Genomic DNA, 20,626 nt, shown 5'->3' with positions numbered 1-20,626 from the left:
AGATTTATGATAGATGCATTTGTCACCCTCATTTATTCTGAAATTATTTGAAATCATTAATTTATCAAATTTCTCATGCCATTGTTTAGGAGCTTGTTTCAAACCATAAAGAGATTTCTCTAGCTTACATACTTTCTGTTCTTGTCCAGGAATTACAAAACCTTCAGGTTGTTCCATGTATATTTCCTCTTCTAGTTCACCATTCAAAAAAGCAGTTTTAACATCCATTTGTTGAATAACAAGATTATGAGCAGCAGCAACAACAATCAAAACACGTATAGATGTTAATCTAGTAACAGGAGAATAAGTTTCAAAAAAAGTCTACGTTTTCGCGTTGCCTAAATCCTTTAGCAACCAGTCTAGCCTTGTGCTTATCTACTGTTCCATCAGGTTTGAGTTTCCTTTTCAAAACCCATTTACAACCTATAGGCTTACAACCAGGAGGTAAATCTACTATACGCCAAGTTCCATTAGACATGTGAGAATCCCATTCATTATCTATAGCTCACAACATACTTCTTTGAGCCAACTTCCTCGGTGTGAGAATCCCATTCCATTAGACATTTGAAGTTCATGAGCCTGTGCAACAACTGACCTATCATCCACCATTTGGTATCTCAAGTACCGGCTCACAACATACTCCTTTGAGCCAGCTTCCTCGGTGTCATATTTTTTCTGTAATGCATCCCACACATCTTTAGAAGTTTCAAAAGTTGAATAATACTCATATAAATCATCAGATAATGCGTTAAGAATGTAGTTTTTGCAATCAAAGTCATCATCGACCCATTTATCAATGGCCTTCTGTTTCTCCTCAGGAGTTTGAGAAAAAACGTCTTTGGCACCACCGGTAGGAGGTGGATCAGTAGCAGCAACACCATCATCAACATCAGCAGCGACAACATCAGTCTTAACAGCAGCAGCAGTCTTATCAACAGCAGGTTCCAGGGTTACATGATGAACACTCGACACAATCATATGCAGCTTCATGAGTTTGAGATAAAAGAACATCTTCAACATACATTTTCTGAAATGCATCCCTTCAAATTTGAATGGCTTGTTGGTATCATCAAACCGCTTCTTTTCAACCTCCATAGCAAAATGAAATACCTTAAAATTGTTGGAAAGAATGAAAAAATAATGAAACCGAATCTCAAACAGCTGAGTCGCGGACTAGGTCGCTATCTTTAAGGTATTTCGCGACTCTGCCTCTTTGATTGTGCTAGCAGTAAAAAATTGTCGAAAACCTATGGGATAAAACAGCTGATACTCTCTTGTTCGATTTCTCTGCACTATGTGAAATCGAATCACAATACTCTTTCTAACACTTGCTCAGAATCACAAAAACAGATCACTTTCTCTTTACAGAAAACCAGCCTTATAACAGCTTAAGAGAATCAATTAAGTTTAATGAAAATAAATTCTGATTAATTACCCAAAATTAATCTTCTGTAACAGTCAGAAAACGGGCAGAATATAATACCAAAATTAATGAAAATTAATTAGAGAATAATTTCCTTAAAAAAAACGTTTTGAAAACCAAAAGTCAAATCTGCAAAAAGTTTTATTTTAAGTCACCAGACCTTCCAAGGCCCCGCCCTCCCGGAATTTTGATAAATAGTATAGATATAAATAATATACCTAGTCAAATGCAAGGGGTGAGACTTGAACCCAAGTCTATAGTGTGGGAGCCCAAAATAATACCACCACACTATTTCTCTAAGTTTGATATAATATTACAAAACTATGTTTTTAAATATATATATCTCCCAACAATCCCCCACTTATATTTTAAAAACATTGAGCAAGTGCTATATAGTTGTGCATAAGCAAAGGTGCCTTTCGACTTGAACCTCTACATAGTGTTAAACTTTCTAAGTACTAGGTGACTAGAGTGACTCGCGTCTTGAAATCTTACTAACATTAGATTATTTAACACACACAACTACATCTAGAGTAATGTCCTTAAGTTTGCACATTAAGGCCATGTGCTTATCCCTTTCTTAACAAACGATCTAGAGAAATGCCCAAGTTCTCATAGAAGGCGTCCATACCTTCACATTCGTATAGGTGAGTCTATCAAGGATACTCCTGTGTATCCCACTCTAACTTAAGAGCTATAGACATCATTAAGAGTTTAAACACTCAACCTGTTTCCCACTTCAGGATATCATGCTATGGGAGTGCATGACTCTATCATATCATTTGTAACTTCGTCTAGTCCCTTTGAACCTATTTCTAGGTTGGGTATCCATTACAAATGACTCAACTTCTCACGGGAAAAAGTCCCATACTTTTAGAGGTATTCCATACCTTTTCTCTTGCTAATCCTTTCGTCAAAGTATCAGCTATATTTTGTTCAGACCTTACATGATCTACTCTAACAACACCCGTTGTGAGAAATTCTCTAACTGTGTCGTTCTTTCGACGCATCTGTCGATTCTTATTGTTATTATAATAATTCTCTACTACTCCGATAGCCGCGGTACTATCACAGTGGATCAAAGTGGCTGGTATCGGTTTTTCCCATACTGGAATGTCTGACAACAGACTCTTCAGCCATCCTTCCTCTTCACTAGCTGCTGCTAGTGCCATCAATTCAGCCTCCATCGTAGATTGGGATATAATTGTCTGTTTCTTTGATCTCCAAGATATAGCGCCCCCGACAATTGTAAAAACATATCCACTGGTGTCCTTGGAATGATCTGAGAGAGTGTTCTAATTAGCATCGCTAAATCCTTCAAGGACTGTGGGATACCTCTTACAGTGTAGTCCTAGGTTTGTGGTTCTTTTCAGATACCGCATAACCCTCTCAATAGCATCCCAGTGTTCCAAACTAGGATTACTGGTAAACCTACACAGAACTCCCACTGCATATGCAATGTCTGGTCTAGTACAATCAGTTGCATAACGCAGACTTCCAATTATACTAGCATATTCAGATTGTCTAACACTTTCTCCGGTATTCTTAAACAATTTCACAGTAGGATCAAACGGAGTACAAACAGGTTTACAATCAAAATATTCATACTTCCTCAGAATTTTTTCAATGTAGTGAGATTGATCTAAAGAAATACCAATATCAGTTTTAGTTATTTTGATTCCCAAGATTACACTAGCTTCACCCAAATCTTTCATGTCAAAATTCGAACTAAGCATGCTTTTAGTTTCATTGACAACAGATAAATTGGAACCAAATATCAGCAAATCATCCACATACAAGCAAACAATCACACATACATCATTCTCAGATTTATGATAGATGCATTTGTCACCCTCATTTATTCTGAAATTATTTGAAATCATTAATTTATCAAATTTCTCATGCCATTGTTTAGGAGCTTGTTTCAAACCATAAAGAGATTTCTCTAGCTTACATACTTTCTGTTCTTGTCCAGGAATTACAAAACCTTCAGGTTGTTCCATGTATATTTCCTCTTCTAGTTCACCATTCAAAAAAGCAGTTTTAACATCCATTTGGTGAATAACAAGATTATGAGCAGCAGCAACAACAATCAAAACACGTATAGATGTTAATCTAGTAACAGGAGAATAAGTTTCAAAAAATTCTACGTTTTCTCGTTGCCTAAATCCTTTAGCAACCAGTCTAGCCTTGTGCTTATCTACTGTTCCATCAGGTTTGAGTTTCCTTTTCAAAACCCATTTACAACCTATAGGCTTACAACCAGGAGGTAAATCTACTATACGCCAAGTTCCATTAGACATGTGAGAATCCCATTCATTATCTACAACTCACAACATACTTCTTTGAGCCAGCTTCCTCGATGTGAGAATCCCATTCCATTAGACATTTGAAGTTCATGAGGTTATGCAACAACTGACCTATCATCCACCATTTGGTATCTCAAGTACCGGCTCACAACATACTTCTTTGAGCCAGCTTCCTCGGTGTCATATTTTTTCTGTAATGCATCCCACACATCTTTAGCAGTTTCAAAAGTTGAATAATACTCATATAAATCATCAGATAATGCGTTAAGAATGTAGTTTTTGCAATCAAAGTCATCATCGACCCATTTATCAATGGCCTTCTGTTTCTCCTCAGAAGTTTGAGAAACAACGTCTTTGGCACCACCGGTAGGAGGTGGATCAGTAGCAGCAGCACCATCATCAGCATCAGCAGCGACAACAGCAGTCTTATCAGCAGCAACAGTCTTATCAAAAACAGGTTCCAGGGTTCCAGGATGAACACTCGACACAATCATATGCAGCTTCATGAGTTTGAGACAAAAGAACATCTTCAGCTTCCATTTTCTGAAATGCAGCCCTTCAAATTTGAATGGCTTGTTGGTATCATCAACGCGCTTCTTTTCAACCTCCATAGCAAAATGAAATACCTTAAAATTGTTGGAAACAGTGAACAAATAATGAAACCGAATCTCAAACAGATGAGTCGCGGACTAGGTCGCTATCTTTAAGGTATTTCGCGACTCTGCCTTTTTGATTGTGCTAGCAGTCAAAAATTGTCGAAAACCTATGGGATAAAACAGCTGATACTCTCTTGTTCGATTTCTCTGCACTATGAGAAATCGAATCACAATACTCTTTCTAACACTTGCTCAGAATCACAAAAACAGATCACTTTCTCTTTTCAGAAAACCAGCCTTATAACAGCTTAAGAGAATCAATTAAGTGTAATGAAAATAAATTCTAATTAATTACCCAAAATTAATCTTTCGTAACAGTCAAAAAACAGGCAGAATATAGTACCAAAATTAATGAGAATTAATTAGAGAATAATTTCCTTAAAAAAAAAACGTTTTGAAAACCAAAAGTAAAATCTGCAAAAAGTTTTTTTTTAAGTCACCAGACCTCCCAAGGCCCCGCTCTCCCGGACTTTTGAAAAATAATATACCTAGTCAAATGCAAGGGGTGAGACTTGAACCCAAGTTTATAGTGTGGGAGTCCAAAATAATACCACCACACTATTTCTCTAAGTTTAATATAATATTACAAAACTATGTTTTTAAATATATATATCTCCCAACAGTACGTTATGAAATGATCGTGGTATACCCCTACAGTATAGTCAGCTAATAGGGTACCAAAGATATCCTCCTTGATCTGGTCTTTGTGGGTGTATTCTGTAGCCTTCATTCCGAGGATTCCAGTTAGACCTACCTGTGTATTCATGAAAATAAAATCGCGTCTTTCAGTTTTGAAACAAAAATGCTGCACATCCCTTATGGTTTAAACTTTTAAAGTGTCTAAATGAAATATTTTACCTCAACTTTAATAGAGCCACTCTGTTGGAATTCCCAGTCAAAAATGTAATCGTAGTTGCCAACAGTGGAAACCATCCTCGCTACCAAGGTCACGTCTTTTCTAACCTCCCTTACAACTTTACCGGGAATACTAGTTTCGGCATGACGCCACATGATATCTCCAGCATATTTTTCAAAAACACAAAAAACATTTTTAATCTCTACCGGCTTGCCGTCTTGTCCAGCATAGTACCCATCCATGAAAACTGCATTGGCTGGACAGTCCTTAAGGGGTTCGAGTTGAGAGGCATATTGTCCTAAACCAAATTCACCAGCATCAAAGATTGTCCTGTAATAACATTCTTCTGTCGGATCCATATATGGTGTGAAATGTTCTGAAATAAATCCTTTGTACAGGACATGACGGAACTTCTCTTTTTCTTCATCATAAATTGATGCCAAAGATATGATGAGCCCTTCCCGCACATCGAAACTCATGTGGAATTTCCAATTTGCCCAACTGCGTCCCAATATAACATTGTCACAAAAATATCCAACTTTGGAAATTAATTAAATTTTGTGCACACTTCAATTCAAGTCACATAAGATTTTAGGAACCACTTGCAAAACAGTGACAGCTTAACTAACTTGATAATAGACAGCATAAATTTGTGGAAACTATAAATGAAGTTGATGAACTTTCATTTTACATTTCTACTTTGAATAGTAGGAGTAAAACTTTGCATTGATGCAAATGCAGTCAGTTTCCTTGGATGGTTCTCAGTGGTTGAGATTTTGACACTCACCTCTTCATAAATCTAGGGGTTTCATTATGTAGTTGATTGATTTACGACACTAGAATATTGCTCAAATGAGCAACAAAAATACCTAAAATTCTCACACGTGAGAAGGTCATGCTGGTGGCCATCATGGCCGGCCGGTCCCAACGTCTCTTCATTATTAATTTGTAATATTAGAAGAAAGAAAAGACATCCTACTAATAAACCATGAGTTTTAACAGTAAAGATTGACATGCACAAGAGAAAGATTGAACAGACCTTACAAAATGACCATCAATGTCGATGCAGCGTTCATCTTGCATTGCCATTGTTGGATAATAAGAATTAAAAATTAATCAATCAACTAAATAATATAAGAGGCACTTGTCTAATTTTTTGTGTGTTCTCCTTAGTTAACTGTTAATGTCTTGAACATCCTGATAAACACCATGGAAACAAGAAAACGGTAATGGTAGATTGAGGCGCATGTTCAACATAATGTCCTTAAGACAAGAATGCCCGGCTACACTCTGAAAAAAGATGATGCTATAGCCCTACGGGTACATCTGCCTCCAAGATACAACAATCTTAACAAGCTTGAATAACACATTCAAACTTGTTCTTCTAGAACTTGGCAGCGGAAAACTCACGAATCGTTAGCACTTAAAACCCTCGTATCAAACATCAAAAAACGAATAAGAAGTACTCAACCCCAGGGGGATATGAGAGAGGTTTTTCTATATATATCGGCATCAAAAAGAGGTTCTTCTTATATAAAACCCTAACCCAAATCCAAAAAATATATGGTAAACTTATCCCGTAAAAAACTAAGAAATAAATTTGGAAGGTGTTTTTATTTTTGGAAAAACCTTTTTATTAGTAATTTTTATTCACATAAAACTGTATTTTTTCCAACAATCCCCCACATGAATAAAAATACGATAAAACACGGAAAACAAGAAATATCACGAATAGGCATAGGTGTCCATAAGGTCTTGAACCTTTGCTTAGTGAGAGGTTACCTGAACTACTTATTAGCCAGTGTCCATTAGGTCTTGAACTGTCTAACATTTGGTGTAACTCGCGATAACAACCACACATGATATCTCCAAGGTTGCTGCCAAGCTCCGCCGTTGTGTCCATTTTGGCCCTGGACGTCTTGTTTCTCAGAATGCTCTAGAGAATCAGCTCATATTCTCATAGAAAGCGACCCACTTCCTCATTCAGATAGGTGAGTTCCATTAAGAGTGTTCACTGCTATACCCCACTTCAATCTTAAATTGAAACTATGGAACTCATTAAGACTTATTAAAAGTCATCCTACACATGCAGTCACACTATCACATCTACACCATAGGGAAGGGACAGAGAATATCATTCTCTGATAGTGTTTACCTTTACCCGCCATAAATTAGTTGTCTCATTCGAAACCTTGATCTTGGGATCTCCAGACAGCAAGGTTGAGTATCCTTCATGGCAAGTTTATTTTATATGAGCTTAAGTCCCACTTCCCCCTCGATGTATAATTACGAACTATCTCTTTAGAAAATCCTTTCGTCAAAGGACCACTAATTTTTCTGTTGACTTCCCTAAGTCTGTGAGGTTCTCTTTTGACTTTACATGTCTACTGAGACCTCTTTTTGACTTCACGAATCAACTAAAATTACTTCATTAAAGAGTATAGTTATCTTACCGAATTAGCCTTCCCCGAGTATGTCTAGACATTGTCATTGCTCATTTACTTTAGACTCACATAGTCAATTGAGTTTCTGCAATGATGGCCACAGGCTTCGGTCACAGAGGAATATCTTCTAAGAAGCATCTTAGTAATCATTCGTCTTCCTCTTATGCTTGAATTAAAGCACACGAACTTTGATTTCTTCAATATACAAGTTCATCTTGTCTGTTTTAAGGACTTCCTTAGACAAACACTCCTTAAGAGGATACACACATAGGCTAAGATTTATCCATAGCCTGAAACAACAACATCTCTTAAGGTCAGTCAATATATATTACATACACAATTTAAGATGTACCTCAAGTATCTCAAATCTCTAATCAGATCATCTCAGTAATTCTCTTGAGATACAAGAGTATTTGTATACACCTGATATACTGCACATTTACAACACACATTAAATGCATCGAGTTTGACAAAGACCATTTCCTTCAGAATATATTCTGGTTCCCTTCGATCCTTTAGATCAAATCAACCAATTGGTCTTTCAGTCAAGTCGTAAATATCACATATTTCATAGGTGGTTGTAAAGCATATAAAAAATACATGTACTATTCAGTAGTACATTCTTTACATCTTTCTCAAGATTAATGTTAGTGCAATATATATCACATATGTGAAATTACATATGTACCTCATGCATTCTAATCTCTGATCCTTTAGTCAGAGCATCCCTATGATTTCCCAGGTTAAACGCGGATGCAAATCTGTTTTAAAGCACATACTAAACGCGTTAGACAGAAACTATATCCTCAAAATTTATTTTGGTTACCTACTGATCCTTTAGACCACTTCAACCGCATAATAGTTTCCTGTCAAATCTTAAACACCAACGATTTATTAGTAGATGTAAAACAGTTATATGTTTGTCACATCACAAGATTTCATCACATCCCAAAATATCATAATAGAGACATGTGGTACGATAAGTATCTAGGTTTATACATATATGTATAATATGGTTATATCAGGTACATTTCATATTTCCAAAACTTGTAGTTTGTCCCACAACCATTAAGAATACTTTCTCCACATCTACTTATGTATCATTACCTAAGTCAAGTGTTCCTTTTGGGAACAAAAATGGTGCACTAGCCTACAGATGCATAAGCAACTCAACTGGCCGAAATGCCTTGAATCCGTCCAAGTATGACTATGGCCAAAGGTCCCCCACATTTTAGTAATTGCCTTAAAATTACTTAAGCTTAGCTCTTGCCTTCAGTAAGTTCAAAAAGGCAACTAATCCAGTAAATCAACGAGATAAACCGACCCTCGTCTCCTAAAATATCATGATAAAGGTGACAACCTAAATAGCTTCTCAATGACAATCACATAGACGAATTATCTTGACTGTCTACCATAATTCATCAATCTCACTCCAAGAAGATATTTACATAACTCAAAACAAACATGCAAACAAGAGCATCTTTCTAGATGAGTGGGTACCTGAGGTGAAATCCATTGTACTGTTACATGATATTGAAGGAGATGAATTGCTGCACAATACTTACCGGTACCTTCACGGATGCTTTTGTCAATGGAGAATGCACTTTTGTTGGAACAACCTAGTGCTCCTGTTCCCGCATTCGTCGCCTCATTTTTCAGGGAAGTTTCTTACCTGACTAACTATAAGCTTAGGTAAAAAGAAATCAAAAGTACTCTCCTTCGTGACATCCTTCAAACTGAAAGTCAAAAACTCTTCCAATTTCTTATACTTGTTCTCGGAATTTCTGCTCAGTAATCGCCTCATTCGAGCTTCCGTTGCCAATACGGATGAAGACTTACTTTCATCAAGAAGTTTTTCCCGTCTATAAAAGCTTTGCCTAAAAGATTTACTTTGCGTCTTTTCTATCAAAAGCAGTCATGACGAGATTTTATTGAAGATTCGACCAAGCTACTATGAAGAGAGGGGCTCTTCTCATTGGTTTGTTTCAGGCTCTTAATTTTAGTTCTGGAATTGTCGAGAGTTTTAGAGCCACATGGGCCGCGTGTCTTTCTCCACTTTGGATTTTGATACCTGTAGCTCAACTCTTCGAGCTTCTACCAACATTGATTTTTCACCCTGCAACAACTTTGCACTGCTGTTTTCCATGCCAACAGGCTTGGCTGTTACGCTAGCAGTTGTTTCCTCCTCGTGTTTGGTTTCACTTTCTTTTTTGGAACGGACTTGCGCCTCTCTCACCCTATCTGCCAATGCTATATAGCACCTGATGGCTCCAACAATCGCTTTACAATAATATTTTTGTACAACCAGCAGGTCCGGAACCCTCAACAATTCAATATAGGCCTGGAGAGTCAATTTTTGAGAAGGATAGGAACGGACGTCGAATAGGTCTTCAGTCATTGCGTAGAGCTTCTCCACAGCAAAGAACCTTCTACTAGAAGTCTCGAATTTTTGTAGGCGGTAATAACTCTCTCCAGAAGTAAGCTCAAACCACATCGACTGCCTTAAGTAGTGCAAATTATTGTGTCGATCTAAATCCTCTCCTGTACAACCAGCCGCCTGCTCAGCCAAATTCCCGTGCACAAAATCCTCTCTTGTACAAGCAGCCGCCTGCTCAACCAAATTTCCCTGCACAAAATCCTCTCCTGTACAAGTAGCCGCCTGCTCAACCAAATTTTCCTGCACAAAATCCTCTCCTGTACAACCAGAAGCATGCGCTTCAGACACTCCCTCTTTACGAAGGGGTCCGCTAGATCCATGCACCTAGCTTTATTTGCCAAAGCAGCTGCTGCTACCAGGTCACCTGCGTGCTTCAATATATTTCCCTTGGCTAGGTGAAATTCCTTAACAGTTGGAGCCCGCTTAACAGCCTCGTCTATTCTGGCAAGAGATGTCTCATATTTGCATGTCTGTCATAATACTGAGCTAACAAAAACAACGTCCACGTAAGTGTTGAAGGGGGCTCGTTGTCTTCCCTCCTTGGATATCCTCCAGTTGTGTGTATGAAACTTTCCAACTCTAGAATCAATTACTCGACGATATCTCCCTTGCTAGGGTGCTCGCAAAAATGGCATAGGTCAGAGAACAATGTCGGAACTCCCTGCGACACAACAAGTACGCTAGCACTAATACCCGTACATTCCACTAACACAACTGATGCTACATTTCCCTTGTTATAACTATTCATGATCTCAATAAATATTGCATCAGAGCAGTAGGGGCTTGCAGCTGATAAATCCACTTGTCTGGAAATTCCTTTATAAAATTTGATTGCCGAATCCAGTGCTTGAATGTAGCAGCAGAGAAAGCAAGAGATTCATATCATATTGACCAGCCTACAGGCTAGGTATTGAAAATCCACGTGACATAATTTTCTGGTTCGATCTTATCACATGTTGCAAAGATGATTAACAAGGAATTGAGATATAAAGAATCTCTAAGAACAAACTATACATCACATGCTGGAGATATAAAGAATGATTGCGAATTAATCTTTTGACCAAGTAGACTAGACTAATTCATAGACAATTTACTGCACATATAAACTCAATCTTTCGCATAAATAATAAAGCTTCAACTATAGCTGGATTCTATGTTGTTCTCGTACAAATAGATAATCTACAAAATCTGCATATACCAATCAGTTATGGACTCAACATGATCAAACAACAATAAGGTGATAAACCGACCAATATTCTGAGAACAACACCCAACTTCACTGCCCTAGTTACTAAACCAATTCCGTTATTTTAATTGTTATTGTAAAGATACATTCTTGTCTTAAGTTTGTTGGATAATAACAATTAAAAATTAATCAATCAACTAAATAATATAAGAGGCACTTATCTGATTTTTTGTGTGTTCTCCTTAGTCAACTGTTAATGTCTTGAACATCCTGATAAACACCATGGAAACAAGAAAACGGTAATGGTAGATTGAGGCGCATGTTCAACATACTGTCCTTAAGACAAGAATGCCCGGCTACACTCTGAAAAAAGATGATGCTATAGCCCTACGGGTACATCTGCCTCCAAGATACAACAATCTTAACAAGCTTGAATAGCACATTCAAACTTGTCCTTCTAGAACTTGGCAGCGGAAAACTCACGAATCGTTAGCACTTAAAACCCTTGTATCAAACATCAAAAAAACGAATAAGAAGTACTCAACCCCAGGGGGATATGAGAGAGGTTTTTCTATATGTATCGGCATCAAAAAGAGGTTCTTCTTATGTAAAACCTTAACCCAAATCCAAAAAATATATGATAAACTTATCCCGTAAAAAACTAAGAGATAAATTTGGAAGGTGCTTTTATTTTTGGAAAAACCTTTTTATTAGTAATTTTTATTCACATAAAACTGTATTTTTTCCAACAGCCATAACATCGTTTGACTGTTTTGATTTTGATTTCCTATAGTCAGTTCCCTCAGCTTTAGGAAGAGGGACCATTATCCTATCAGTGTATTCTGTTACTTTCATCTCATCAAGGTTAACCGTAATAGTTATACCTTGAATAGGTCTAGCATAAAAATTCACTGTTCCATCCAAATAGAAACACACAATTTTTATGTTTCTCTTAACATGTTCCTCCCCAAACCATCCTACTGTGAAAGATGAACAAATAACTTCAGATAGTTTGAGTTTTCTCTTCTTAACCGAACGTATAAAAGGAGGGTATGCTAAAACTAGCTGGTTGGCTGTTGTTTGTTCTTCCATAGTAAGAGGTGGATAACCATGACCAGTATAGACTTTATCAGAGATGATCGACCTTTGCAACAAATCCACGATGATTTCGTGTGTTTCTTTGTTAACTCGTATTATGATAAATGATTTACGAGGTGGGTTGTTTTTCCCTGTCGAGGAGGAACAATGAATCCATGGAGGTGTTTTCAAGTTGGGTTTTGATGGTGACATTTTTGTCGGTAATACGTTGTTACTCATGTACTCTTCTTGCGCTAGAATGGCTGAAGCACGTCGTCTGTTCGATGAAATTCCAGATAGATTTCGTGGACAATTATCTGGGTACTCTAAAGATGCTGATGATGATTCTGCGCGGTTAAAATTTGATGATGCACCCTCAAGGATAGATGAATTTGGGGGTGTATGATTTCTAGTTATGTGCAAAACAATTGTTTCAACGAGGGGTTGGAAATGTTTCGGTTGATGAATTTAGACCCTGACGAAGGAATATGGATTCACAAGCATTTGAAGAGAATGCAGTTGCCGATGACTGTTCAGATTAACACTGCTCTTGTAGATATGTATGCAAAACGTGGGAATTTGGGTTTAGCTAAGAATTTCTTTGATGGCATGTGATGATTTCTGGATTGACAATGAATGGAGATGCCGAGAATGCACTTGCACTTTTTGAGCAAATGGAGAAAGATGGTTTAGACCTAACGACATAACCTTCATTGCCGTATTAACTGCATGTAGCTATACAGATATGGCTTATAAAGGACTGCAGATTTTTGATAGCATGAAGTTGGTTTACAGAATTGAACCTAAAAAGTGAGCATTATGGATGTATGATCAATTTACTCGGTCAAGCTGCACTCTTGTTATTCATAGAATTGCTGCTTTTTGTTCATTCAGAAAGTGATCTTATGTCTGAGGCAGATGAAAATATACTCCTGAAGAGTTTTGTTGGATACTGAGTGGATGTGCAACATGTTATTAAAGATGGATCTAATGAGGGTTTCTGTTTCGAAGATAATTTACTCTCGGGTGTCTTTATTGTTACAGACTGTAAATTCCTGACAGAATTTATTGACATAAAAGGATCAAATGTTTTTTGGGTAGCAGAGAATACTATAGAAGAAAATATTTACATATTAGAAAAACTTCTGCAAGCTAGAGAATTTATAAGTAGAGATCACAATGCATCAGCGGAATCAGCGGCAAAAGAAGCAGGATCAGAAGACTTCAACACATATCAAAGCACTTGCAACAACGAGTGAAGAGAAAGAGCATTACTACTAATATTTTTGATAAAAATGAAATTATAGATCTTTTGTACTATATTGCTTCATTGTATTTCATCTTTTCATAAAATAAGAAAATAAGGCAAAAACAAATAAATAGCCAGTGTATCAAAAATATCCAACAGCTTTGAGTGAAGCAACTGCATTCTGTGGGAAACTAACCGTGCAGAATGGAGGTCAATTCAAAAGCCGCCTTGAATAATATAAACAGGGTGATGGACAGTTGGACACCCAATATATATCCCATCATGTGTGTACTTCTCACTGTTTATAGGGCAGGAACATTCCCTGGAGTACCACGGAGGGGGTATTAAAATTCTAGAGAGGGGGTACTAAGTGAAAGATGCACAGGCACACAGACAAGCTTGGCAATAGAAAACTTTTTTTTTTATCCAACGTGTATGGTAGTACCAATGCTTTAAATGTTCAATGCAAAATTTTATTTGGGGTCCTACGCGGATTAACGGGAGAAGAAAAAAATTTGGGAACACAAAGAACACCTGGTCCAGGAAGTGAATGTGATAGCGCGATCAAGATATGCAAAGTTGTTTCCCGAAATGCAGCTCTTGATTTTTGACGATATATTGGTGTTGAACTGTTGATGCAAGTCTTTAAGCAACTGACTATGCATTAGACTATTAACACACTGACCTAAGCCCATATAATTTATAAGAATTTCATAAATATCCTCCATTTAAAGGGTGTGGATATCCACGTTTCTTAAGACTGCGTCCACACCCAATCCAAAAACCGTCGTATCTCAAAATTGCATTCACATTCAATTTGTTGTGAACTGTTCGAGCACTCATTTGCAAAAAAAAATAAAAATAAAAAATACTAATGTGCTAAGTCGAATTCGCAGATTTTGGGCCCAAGTTCTCGCCCCAACCACGAGTGCTTAAAACTTGGATTCATTATTATGCTTAGCCTCATAAAATGAAAAACAAATTAAAAATGTGAGCAATAACAATACAAGAAGAATGTTGGACGATCACTGTTCTTGACAACAACAAAAAGCTGTGTCGTTATAGCACGGATCATACCCTAGGGTCAATTGGAGCAAGTCAAAGTTTGAACAACAAATATAACTGAAAGTTGCAACTTATCTAGGTTATTAATGATAATAAACCACGGATTAAGGACCAAAAAGAGGTAAAACTATAGACCAGAATAAAATTTTATGTTAACTTCCTCGACCAACTTATTTTGTAACGGAAATACGACTAATTTCTTAAAATTGTGCAAATTAAAGAGCCCGTTGAAGATGAATTGGCGGTTATGAAGGTTCCGAGGATTACGTGGATGAAGACACTTGGTGTTATGAACAAGCATAAAAGTGATCAACATCTCAAGAATGGAAAAAAGTCTTTCCGAGTTCGGACCAATAAGTAATGGAAAAAACAGTCGAAGCAAGAAAAGTGATCAACATCTCAAGAATCGTCACTCTTAGAACTGTGCCGACTGTGGCACTATTTAGGGAGGAAATTGATGCGTTTAAGGCCCCAAATTTGTCGCAGCTCAATGGGAATCGACTATGCCGACTGTACCAACTATTAGGGTAGTGATTTGGCACTATTTTGGTCCTAAAGTTTGGCATGGTTCAATGGGAATCGACCATGCCGACTGTGACTAACCTATAGGGTGCGCTTTAGACTTCTATGTTAAGGAAATTTTGTTCCGTTGGGATTCTAAATCCTAGGAAGAGAGGATACTTAAGGAACAAGCATTGAAAGAAGACATCTAAGGCTCAAACAATTATCTCTACCTCTCATACCAAAAATTCTACATCTTAAACCAAGGGTTTACTCCTTCAAGGGGAAACCATTCTTCTTTGTAATATGAGCAGCTAATATTTTTTTGATTAAGGATAAATTCAATGTTCTAAGCATGAAGTTTGATTAGTTATACAAGTTTATTGATAATTTTTATCATCTTATCGTTTGTTTCCATTATATCTAAGGTTTATGATTGATTTCTTAGACCGTTTGGAGTGCACGCGAGATCATATTACAGTAGAATCTCTCTATATAGTATTGATTATTATTATTTGGAGGTAAAATCTTTAAGGCGGAACTAGAAAAAATGATTAATATTAAACTGGAGAGGTTATTACTATTTCTAACTAGCCCATGTTGGGAACATAAATTTTTATTAATATGTAGAGGTTATTAATATATGGAGTATCAATATATAGAGGTTCTACTGTATTGATGATTGTAATGCTAGTACAAAGTTAACCAATTGGAAATCATCGACCATCTCCTACACAAGTAGAGAACATGAGACCTTGTAGGGGATTTTGTAGAGAAAATTTGTGTGAGGACAGCACTAGTAAGCGGGACCTTACGCTAAGATCTATGATGCTGGGATCAACCTATCACAAACCCTAAAGCATTCGATTGGGTTACACCTTGAGTGCGCTACTACTTGGTGGCACAGTTGGATAGAATTTGGTGTTCGAGCACTTCGACATTCAGTGGTACAAGGAGTTTTTTGATAGTACTGCACTAACTATTATTCTACGGTTGGAGATGAATGAGTCAAACGAATAATAGATAAGTATAATGACCAAGTTAACTTTTTTTTCCTTCATATTTCTTTTTATTTTTTTTAGTTAATCAATAAACCAATCCTCCTTAATAGCATCTCAATTACACAACTCTCTGTGATGATGATCCTTACTCGCGTTATATTATTAGTTAATTAGTGGAAAATATCTTGAGTAATTTGTTGCACTTATGACACTCATAGCTTCTTATATCAAAAAAATTAGAGAATAAAGGAAAATCATTAATAAAAGTTGATTACCCAATCATAATTATAAAAGGTATTGATTGTAATATCAATTAATCATCAAACAAAGAGAAAAATTTGTCAGGTAGCTCAAAAAACTGTGGTAAGATATGGAAACACATAAACTATAATATTGCATGATGTATGATAATGAGTTATAATGTATTGTATGTTGGACTTTCTGTTTAATGTTTCATGTATACCACTATTTGAGGTGTCATTGGTTTAATCCAACTCTGATCAATCTTCCATATAACAACAACTTGAAAAATGAAATAATAAATATTAACAAAGTAACATAAGTTTTTTTTTCTTTTAGAAGAAAAGTAATATAAGGTATTCGTAAAAGAAAGTTCAGAGGTTAAGAAAATTATAAGTGTTTTCGCATCTTCCTTGGAACATGTAGACGCACATGAATATTAAATAACAGTACGTTGATAATGATAAACTGTAGTGAACTAGTGATGATATTTGCAACACTAAAACCATCATATATCGCAAGCAAAACCTTGTCAAACTTTCTTTTGAAATGATTAAAAACATGTTGATGGTTCTAATATATGAATTTTTAAATAAAATGAGTTTTTAATAAACATGTTTTAGTCTTGGTGTGGTTTGATATAGTGACCTATGGGTCCAAGGATACTTGCTCATTTTGTGAGTGAATGAAATGTTCCTTGAGTCCCACATTGTGGAGAACTAAAGAGGAGATCCACTATATAACCATTTTCATATGGATGTATTGACAAACGAGGGTGTTTGTACCCAAAATTACTTTTGGGCACGAAACATGATGTTTTTGGTATTGTTGATGAAAACAGGGTTAAAAAAGAAGAAACGGTATAGAAATGTGAGACACGAGTTTAACGTGGTTCGGCATGGCTTGCCTACATCCACGGACGAATCCCCTTGGGGGTGATATTTTATTGATAATAGAATTACAGTGAGTTTTCTTTCTCTCCTCCTCGTCCCCCCTTTTCTAATCCGGACGTCACTATTTATACAACTCCATAATCAATTTTCGGAATAAACTTAATACCATTTAAGTGCCAGCATGCCTATTTAACTCTGCATGAAACTGTTCATTCATGCCTCCTCTTTAACTCTGCATGTATGAAACTGCTGGAATCAATACTGCATGGCTGAAACTGCTGGAATTCAATTCCGCATGGATGAAACTGCTGGAATCAATACCGCATGGCTGAAACTGCTGGAATCCAATTCTGCATGGCGCATGGATGAAACTGCTGGCATGCATGCTAGAATCAATGAAACTGCTCGCATGCATGTTGTCCATGCGTTGCATGCCTCTCGGCCATAAACTACTCTGCACGGCTCCTGGCATTAATCCGCATGAAACCCTTGTACGCCTCATTGTGTTAATTCTGCATGCTGGAAGAATGGATTGATGGTTGACAGGCATAATGGCTGGCAGACTGGATGAAGGATTCCGCCTGTGGGCATGCCCGGGGGAGATGGCCGGGGGACATGCCCGGGGGAGATGGCCGGGGGACATGCCCGGGAACTAGTTGGCAGTATCGCTGGCGATATTGACGAAAATTGGCTGGAAGTGCGACTGACAACCTTACTTCGACCGTTGACCGATGGTTGACTTTGACCATTGACCGGTATTGACCTTTGACCATTGACCAGTGTTGACTTCACGGAGCACTGGACTTGCTGGTAGCTACTTCAGTGAGTAAGCTGGTGATAGGCTTGAATGAGGGCCAAAGGGTGATTTAAGTAGCAATTTGTCCCATTATGTGACATTTTAACTCATGGTACAAACATCGCCCCCTCTTAACCTCCAACTCATTGGGGGTTAAGAAAATTTCGTTTTCCTTAGTCGATGGAAAAACTCGCCCCCAAGTGTGGATTGTTGATGTTGAGGTGATTGGAAAAATTCCTTTATTGTTTGCGGAAATCAAGACGCCCCCAAGAGTAAATTACTGTTGTTGAAGCGCAAAGAAAAATGCCTTCGTCGATTGAGGAAATCGTAATCAAGTCGCCCCAAAGTGAGGCTATTTTGCTTGGAAGATCGGTGGGAAATAGTTAAGTTTGAACCATCGTTGTATGCAAAAATAGGACTGAAGGCTGAACAGGTTTGCAACGGAAGCGTGATGCTGGACAGGAGTGGTGCTGAAAGTGAGCTGTAATTGTAGATGTAAAACCGAAGTGTGGTAGTTGTGTAGCGAAGGGGTATGACCCTTTAGTAGTTGAGATGATAACAAACTTTGTGTGTTGTTGGACCTTCAATGGTCTTGGCTGTGTTACTGGTTGTGACATCGATCTTTGATTCTTTATATGTCTTCAGTAGTTATACGAATCAGGATAGAAGCAGCGATGTAAACTAGATCGTTATAGTTGTTTCGGGACTGGGCTGCAATGATTGCGGTAAACTGGACTGCGAAGGACACAAAGAACTGTCCTGAGAAAAACTGGGTAGTAACAGCTTTGAGCAAAACTGGTTTGCAGCAGCTGCGATCAGCTGGACTGCAACAACAACGAGCAAAGATGTACTGCAATAGCTGCGATCAGCTGGACTGCAGGAGATACGAACATAGCTGGACTGCATCAGCTTCGATCAGCTGGATTGCAGCAGCAACGAGCAAAATTACACTGCAGTAGCTGCGATCATCTGGACTGCAGGAGTTACGAATATAGTTATATTGCAGAAGCTTCGATCAGCTGAAATGCAGCAGCGACGAGCAAGACTGCACTGCAGCAGCTGCGGTCAGCTGGACTGCAGGGATTGCGAACAGAGCTGAAATTGCAGCGCTTCGATCAGTTGGACTGCAACGGCAATGAACAAAGCTGGACTGCAGCAGCTTCGAGCAGCTGGACTGTAGCAGCAACGAGCAAACCTGTACTGCAGCAGCTACGATCAGCTGAACCCCAGGAGATGCGAACATAGCTGGACTGCAGCAGCTTCGATCAGCTGGACTGCAACGACAACGAGCAAAGCTGCGCTGCAGCAGCTGCGATCAGCTGGACTGCAGGAGCTGCGAACAGAGCTGGACTGCAGCAGCTTCGATCAACTGGACTGCAACAGCGACGAGTAGAGATGGACTGCAACAGCTTCGATCAGATGGACTGCAAGAATTGCGAACATAGATGGACTGCAACAACTGCGATCAACTAGAGTGCAGCAGCGACGAGCAAAGTTGCACTGTAGCATCTGCGATCAGCTGGACTGCAGAAACTGCGAACATAGCTGGATGGCAGCAGCTGCGATCAGCTGAACTGCATCAACGGCGAGCAAGACTTCAATGCATCAGCTACGGTCAGCTGGAATGCAATAGCGGCGAACAGAGATGGATTGCAGCATCTTCGATCAGCTGGACTGCAGGAGCGATGAACATAACTGGATAGCAGTAGCTTCGATTAGCTAAACTGCATCAGTGTTTGAGGATTGATAAATCTGGGTGTAACAGTTACAAATAAAACCAGACTATATAAGTTGCGTCCAACTGAGTACAGAATTGATGAGCAAAACTGGACTGCATCAGTTGCGTCCAACTGAGTGCAGCAGTTGCTCAAGAACTGGAATACAACAATTCGATCAACTCAGCTGTAGAATTTTAACATTACTGATTGCAATAATTGCCTCAAAATATTAAGGTGTATACTCGCCCCCTCTTAATCTTGTAACTCGTTGGAGGATTAAGAAGTTTGGGTTACCTTTTGTTTCGATTTTCAGAAGATGAATTTCGCATCGCGTTTAGGTGCTATGTAACTCGCCCCCAAGCGTATGGAGTGTTACGCAGCTCGCCCCAATAGATTTATTTCAAACCATGAGGTGTTACATATCTCGCCCCCAAGTGATGGTCATCCATGTTGAAGTGATATGCAACTCGCCCCCAGAAGATAATGATTGTCATGCTGCTCAACGCTCGCACAAGAGTGCACAACCTTGCTGCATCTTGCTCGCGCATGAAATGATGTTGAAATATTTTCTGCTATCTGGAATTCGCGCAGGGGCCCAGTCCCACTATTCCATATTCGCAAAGAATTTAGATGTGTGCATCTTCACATGCCTTGGCACATGAAAACGCTCGCCATATTGCAGGTGTCCCAGTGAACAAAAGTATGTATGATTATATGAAATGATGCAAAAATATGTAAATTGTATACGTACCTTCCGAGATGTGGTATTGCGACT

The 20,626-nt window shown here is 38.2% G+C and overlaps 1 protein-coding gene across 1 annotated transcript in view; it reads right to left on the bottom strand.

The window, feature by feature from the left end:
* The window catches only part of LOC113296430 (primary amine oxidase 1-like), a 33,272-nt gene extending 18,907 nt beyond the window's left edge, over window positions 1–14,365 (bottom strand). The window contains exons 1-6 of the mRNA XM_026544737.1: window positions 14,172–14,365; window positions 12,661–12,797; window positions 12,071–12,540; window positions 10,301–10,347; window positions 5,247–5,745; window positions 5,018–5,142 (exon numbers count right to left, since the gene is read on the bottom strand). Of these exons, the coding sequence (XP_026400522.1) occupies window positions 5,018–5,142; window positions 5,247–5,745; window positions 10,301–10,347; window positions 12,071–12,540; window positions 12,661–12,797; window positions 14,172–14,365 (1,472 nt within the window). The remainder of the gene's footprint in view (window positions 1–5,017; window positions 5,143–5,246; window positions 5,746–10,300; window positions 10,348–12,070; window positions 12,541–12,660; window positions 12,798–14,171) is intronic.
* Between the last annotated feature and the right edge of the window lie 6,261 nt (window positions 14,366–20,626).

The sequence above is a fragment of the Papaver somniferum genome, chromosome 7 (assembly GCF_003573695.1).
Source record: "Papaver somniferum cultivar HN1 chromosome 7, ASM357369v1, whole genome shotgun sequence".
In the NCBI taxonomy this organism is placed as follows: Eukaryota; Viridiplantae; Streptophyta; class Magnoliopsida; order Ranunculales; family Papaveraceae; genus Papaver; species Papaver somniferum.
This window is presented reverse-complemented; position numbering and strand designations above follow the sequence as displayed.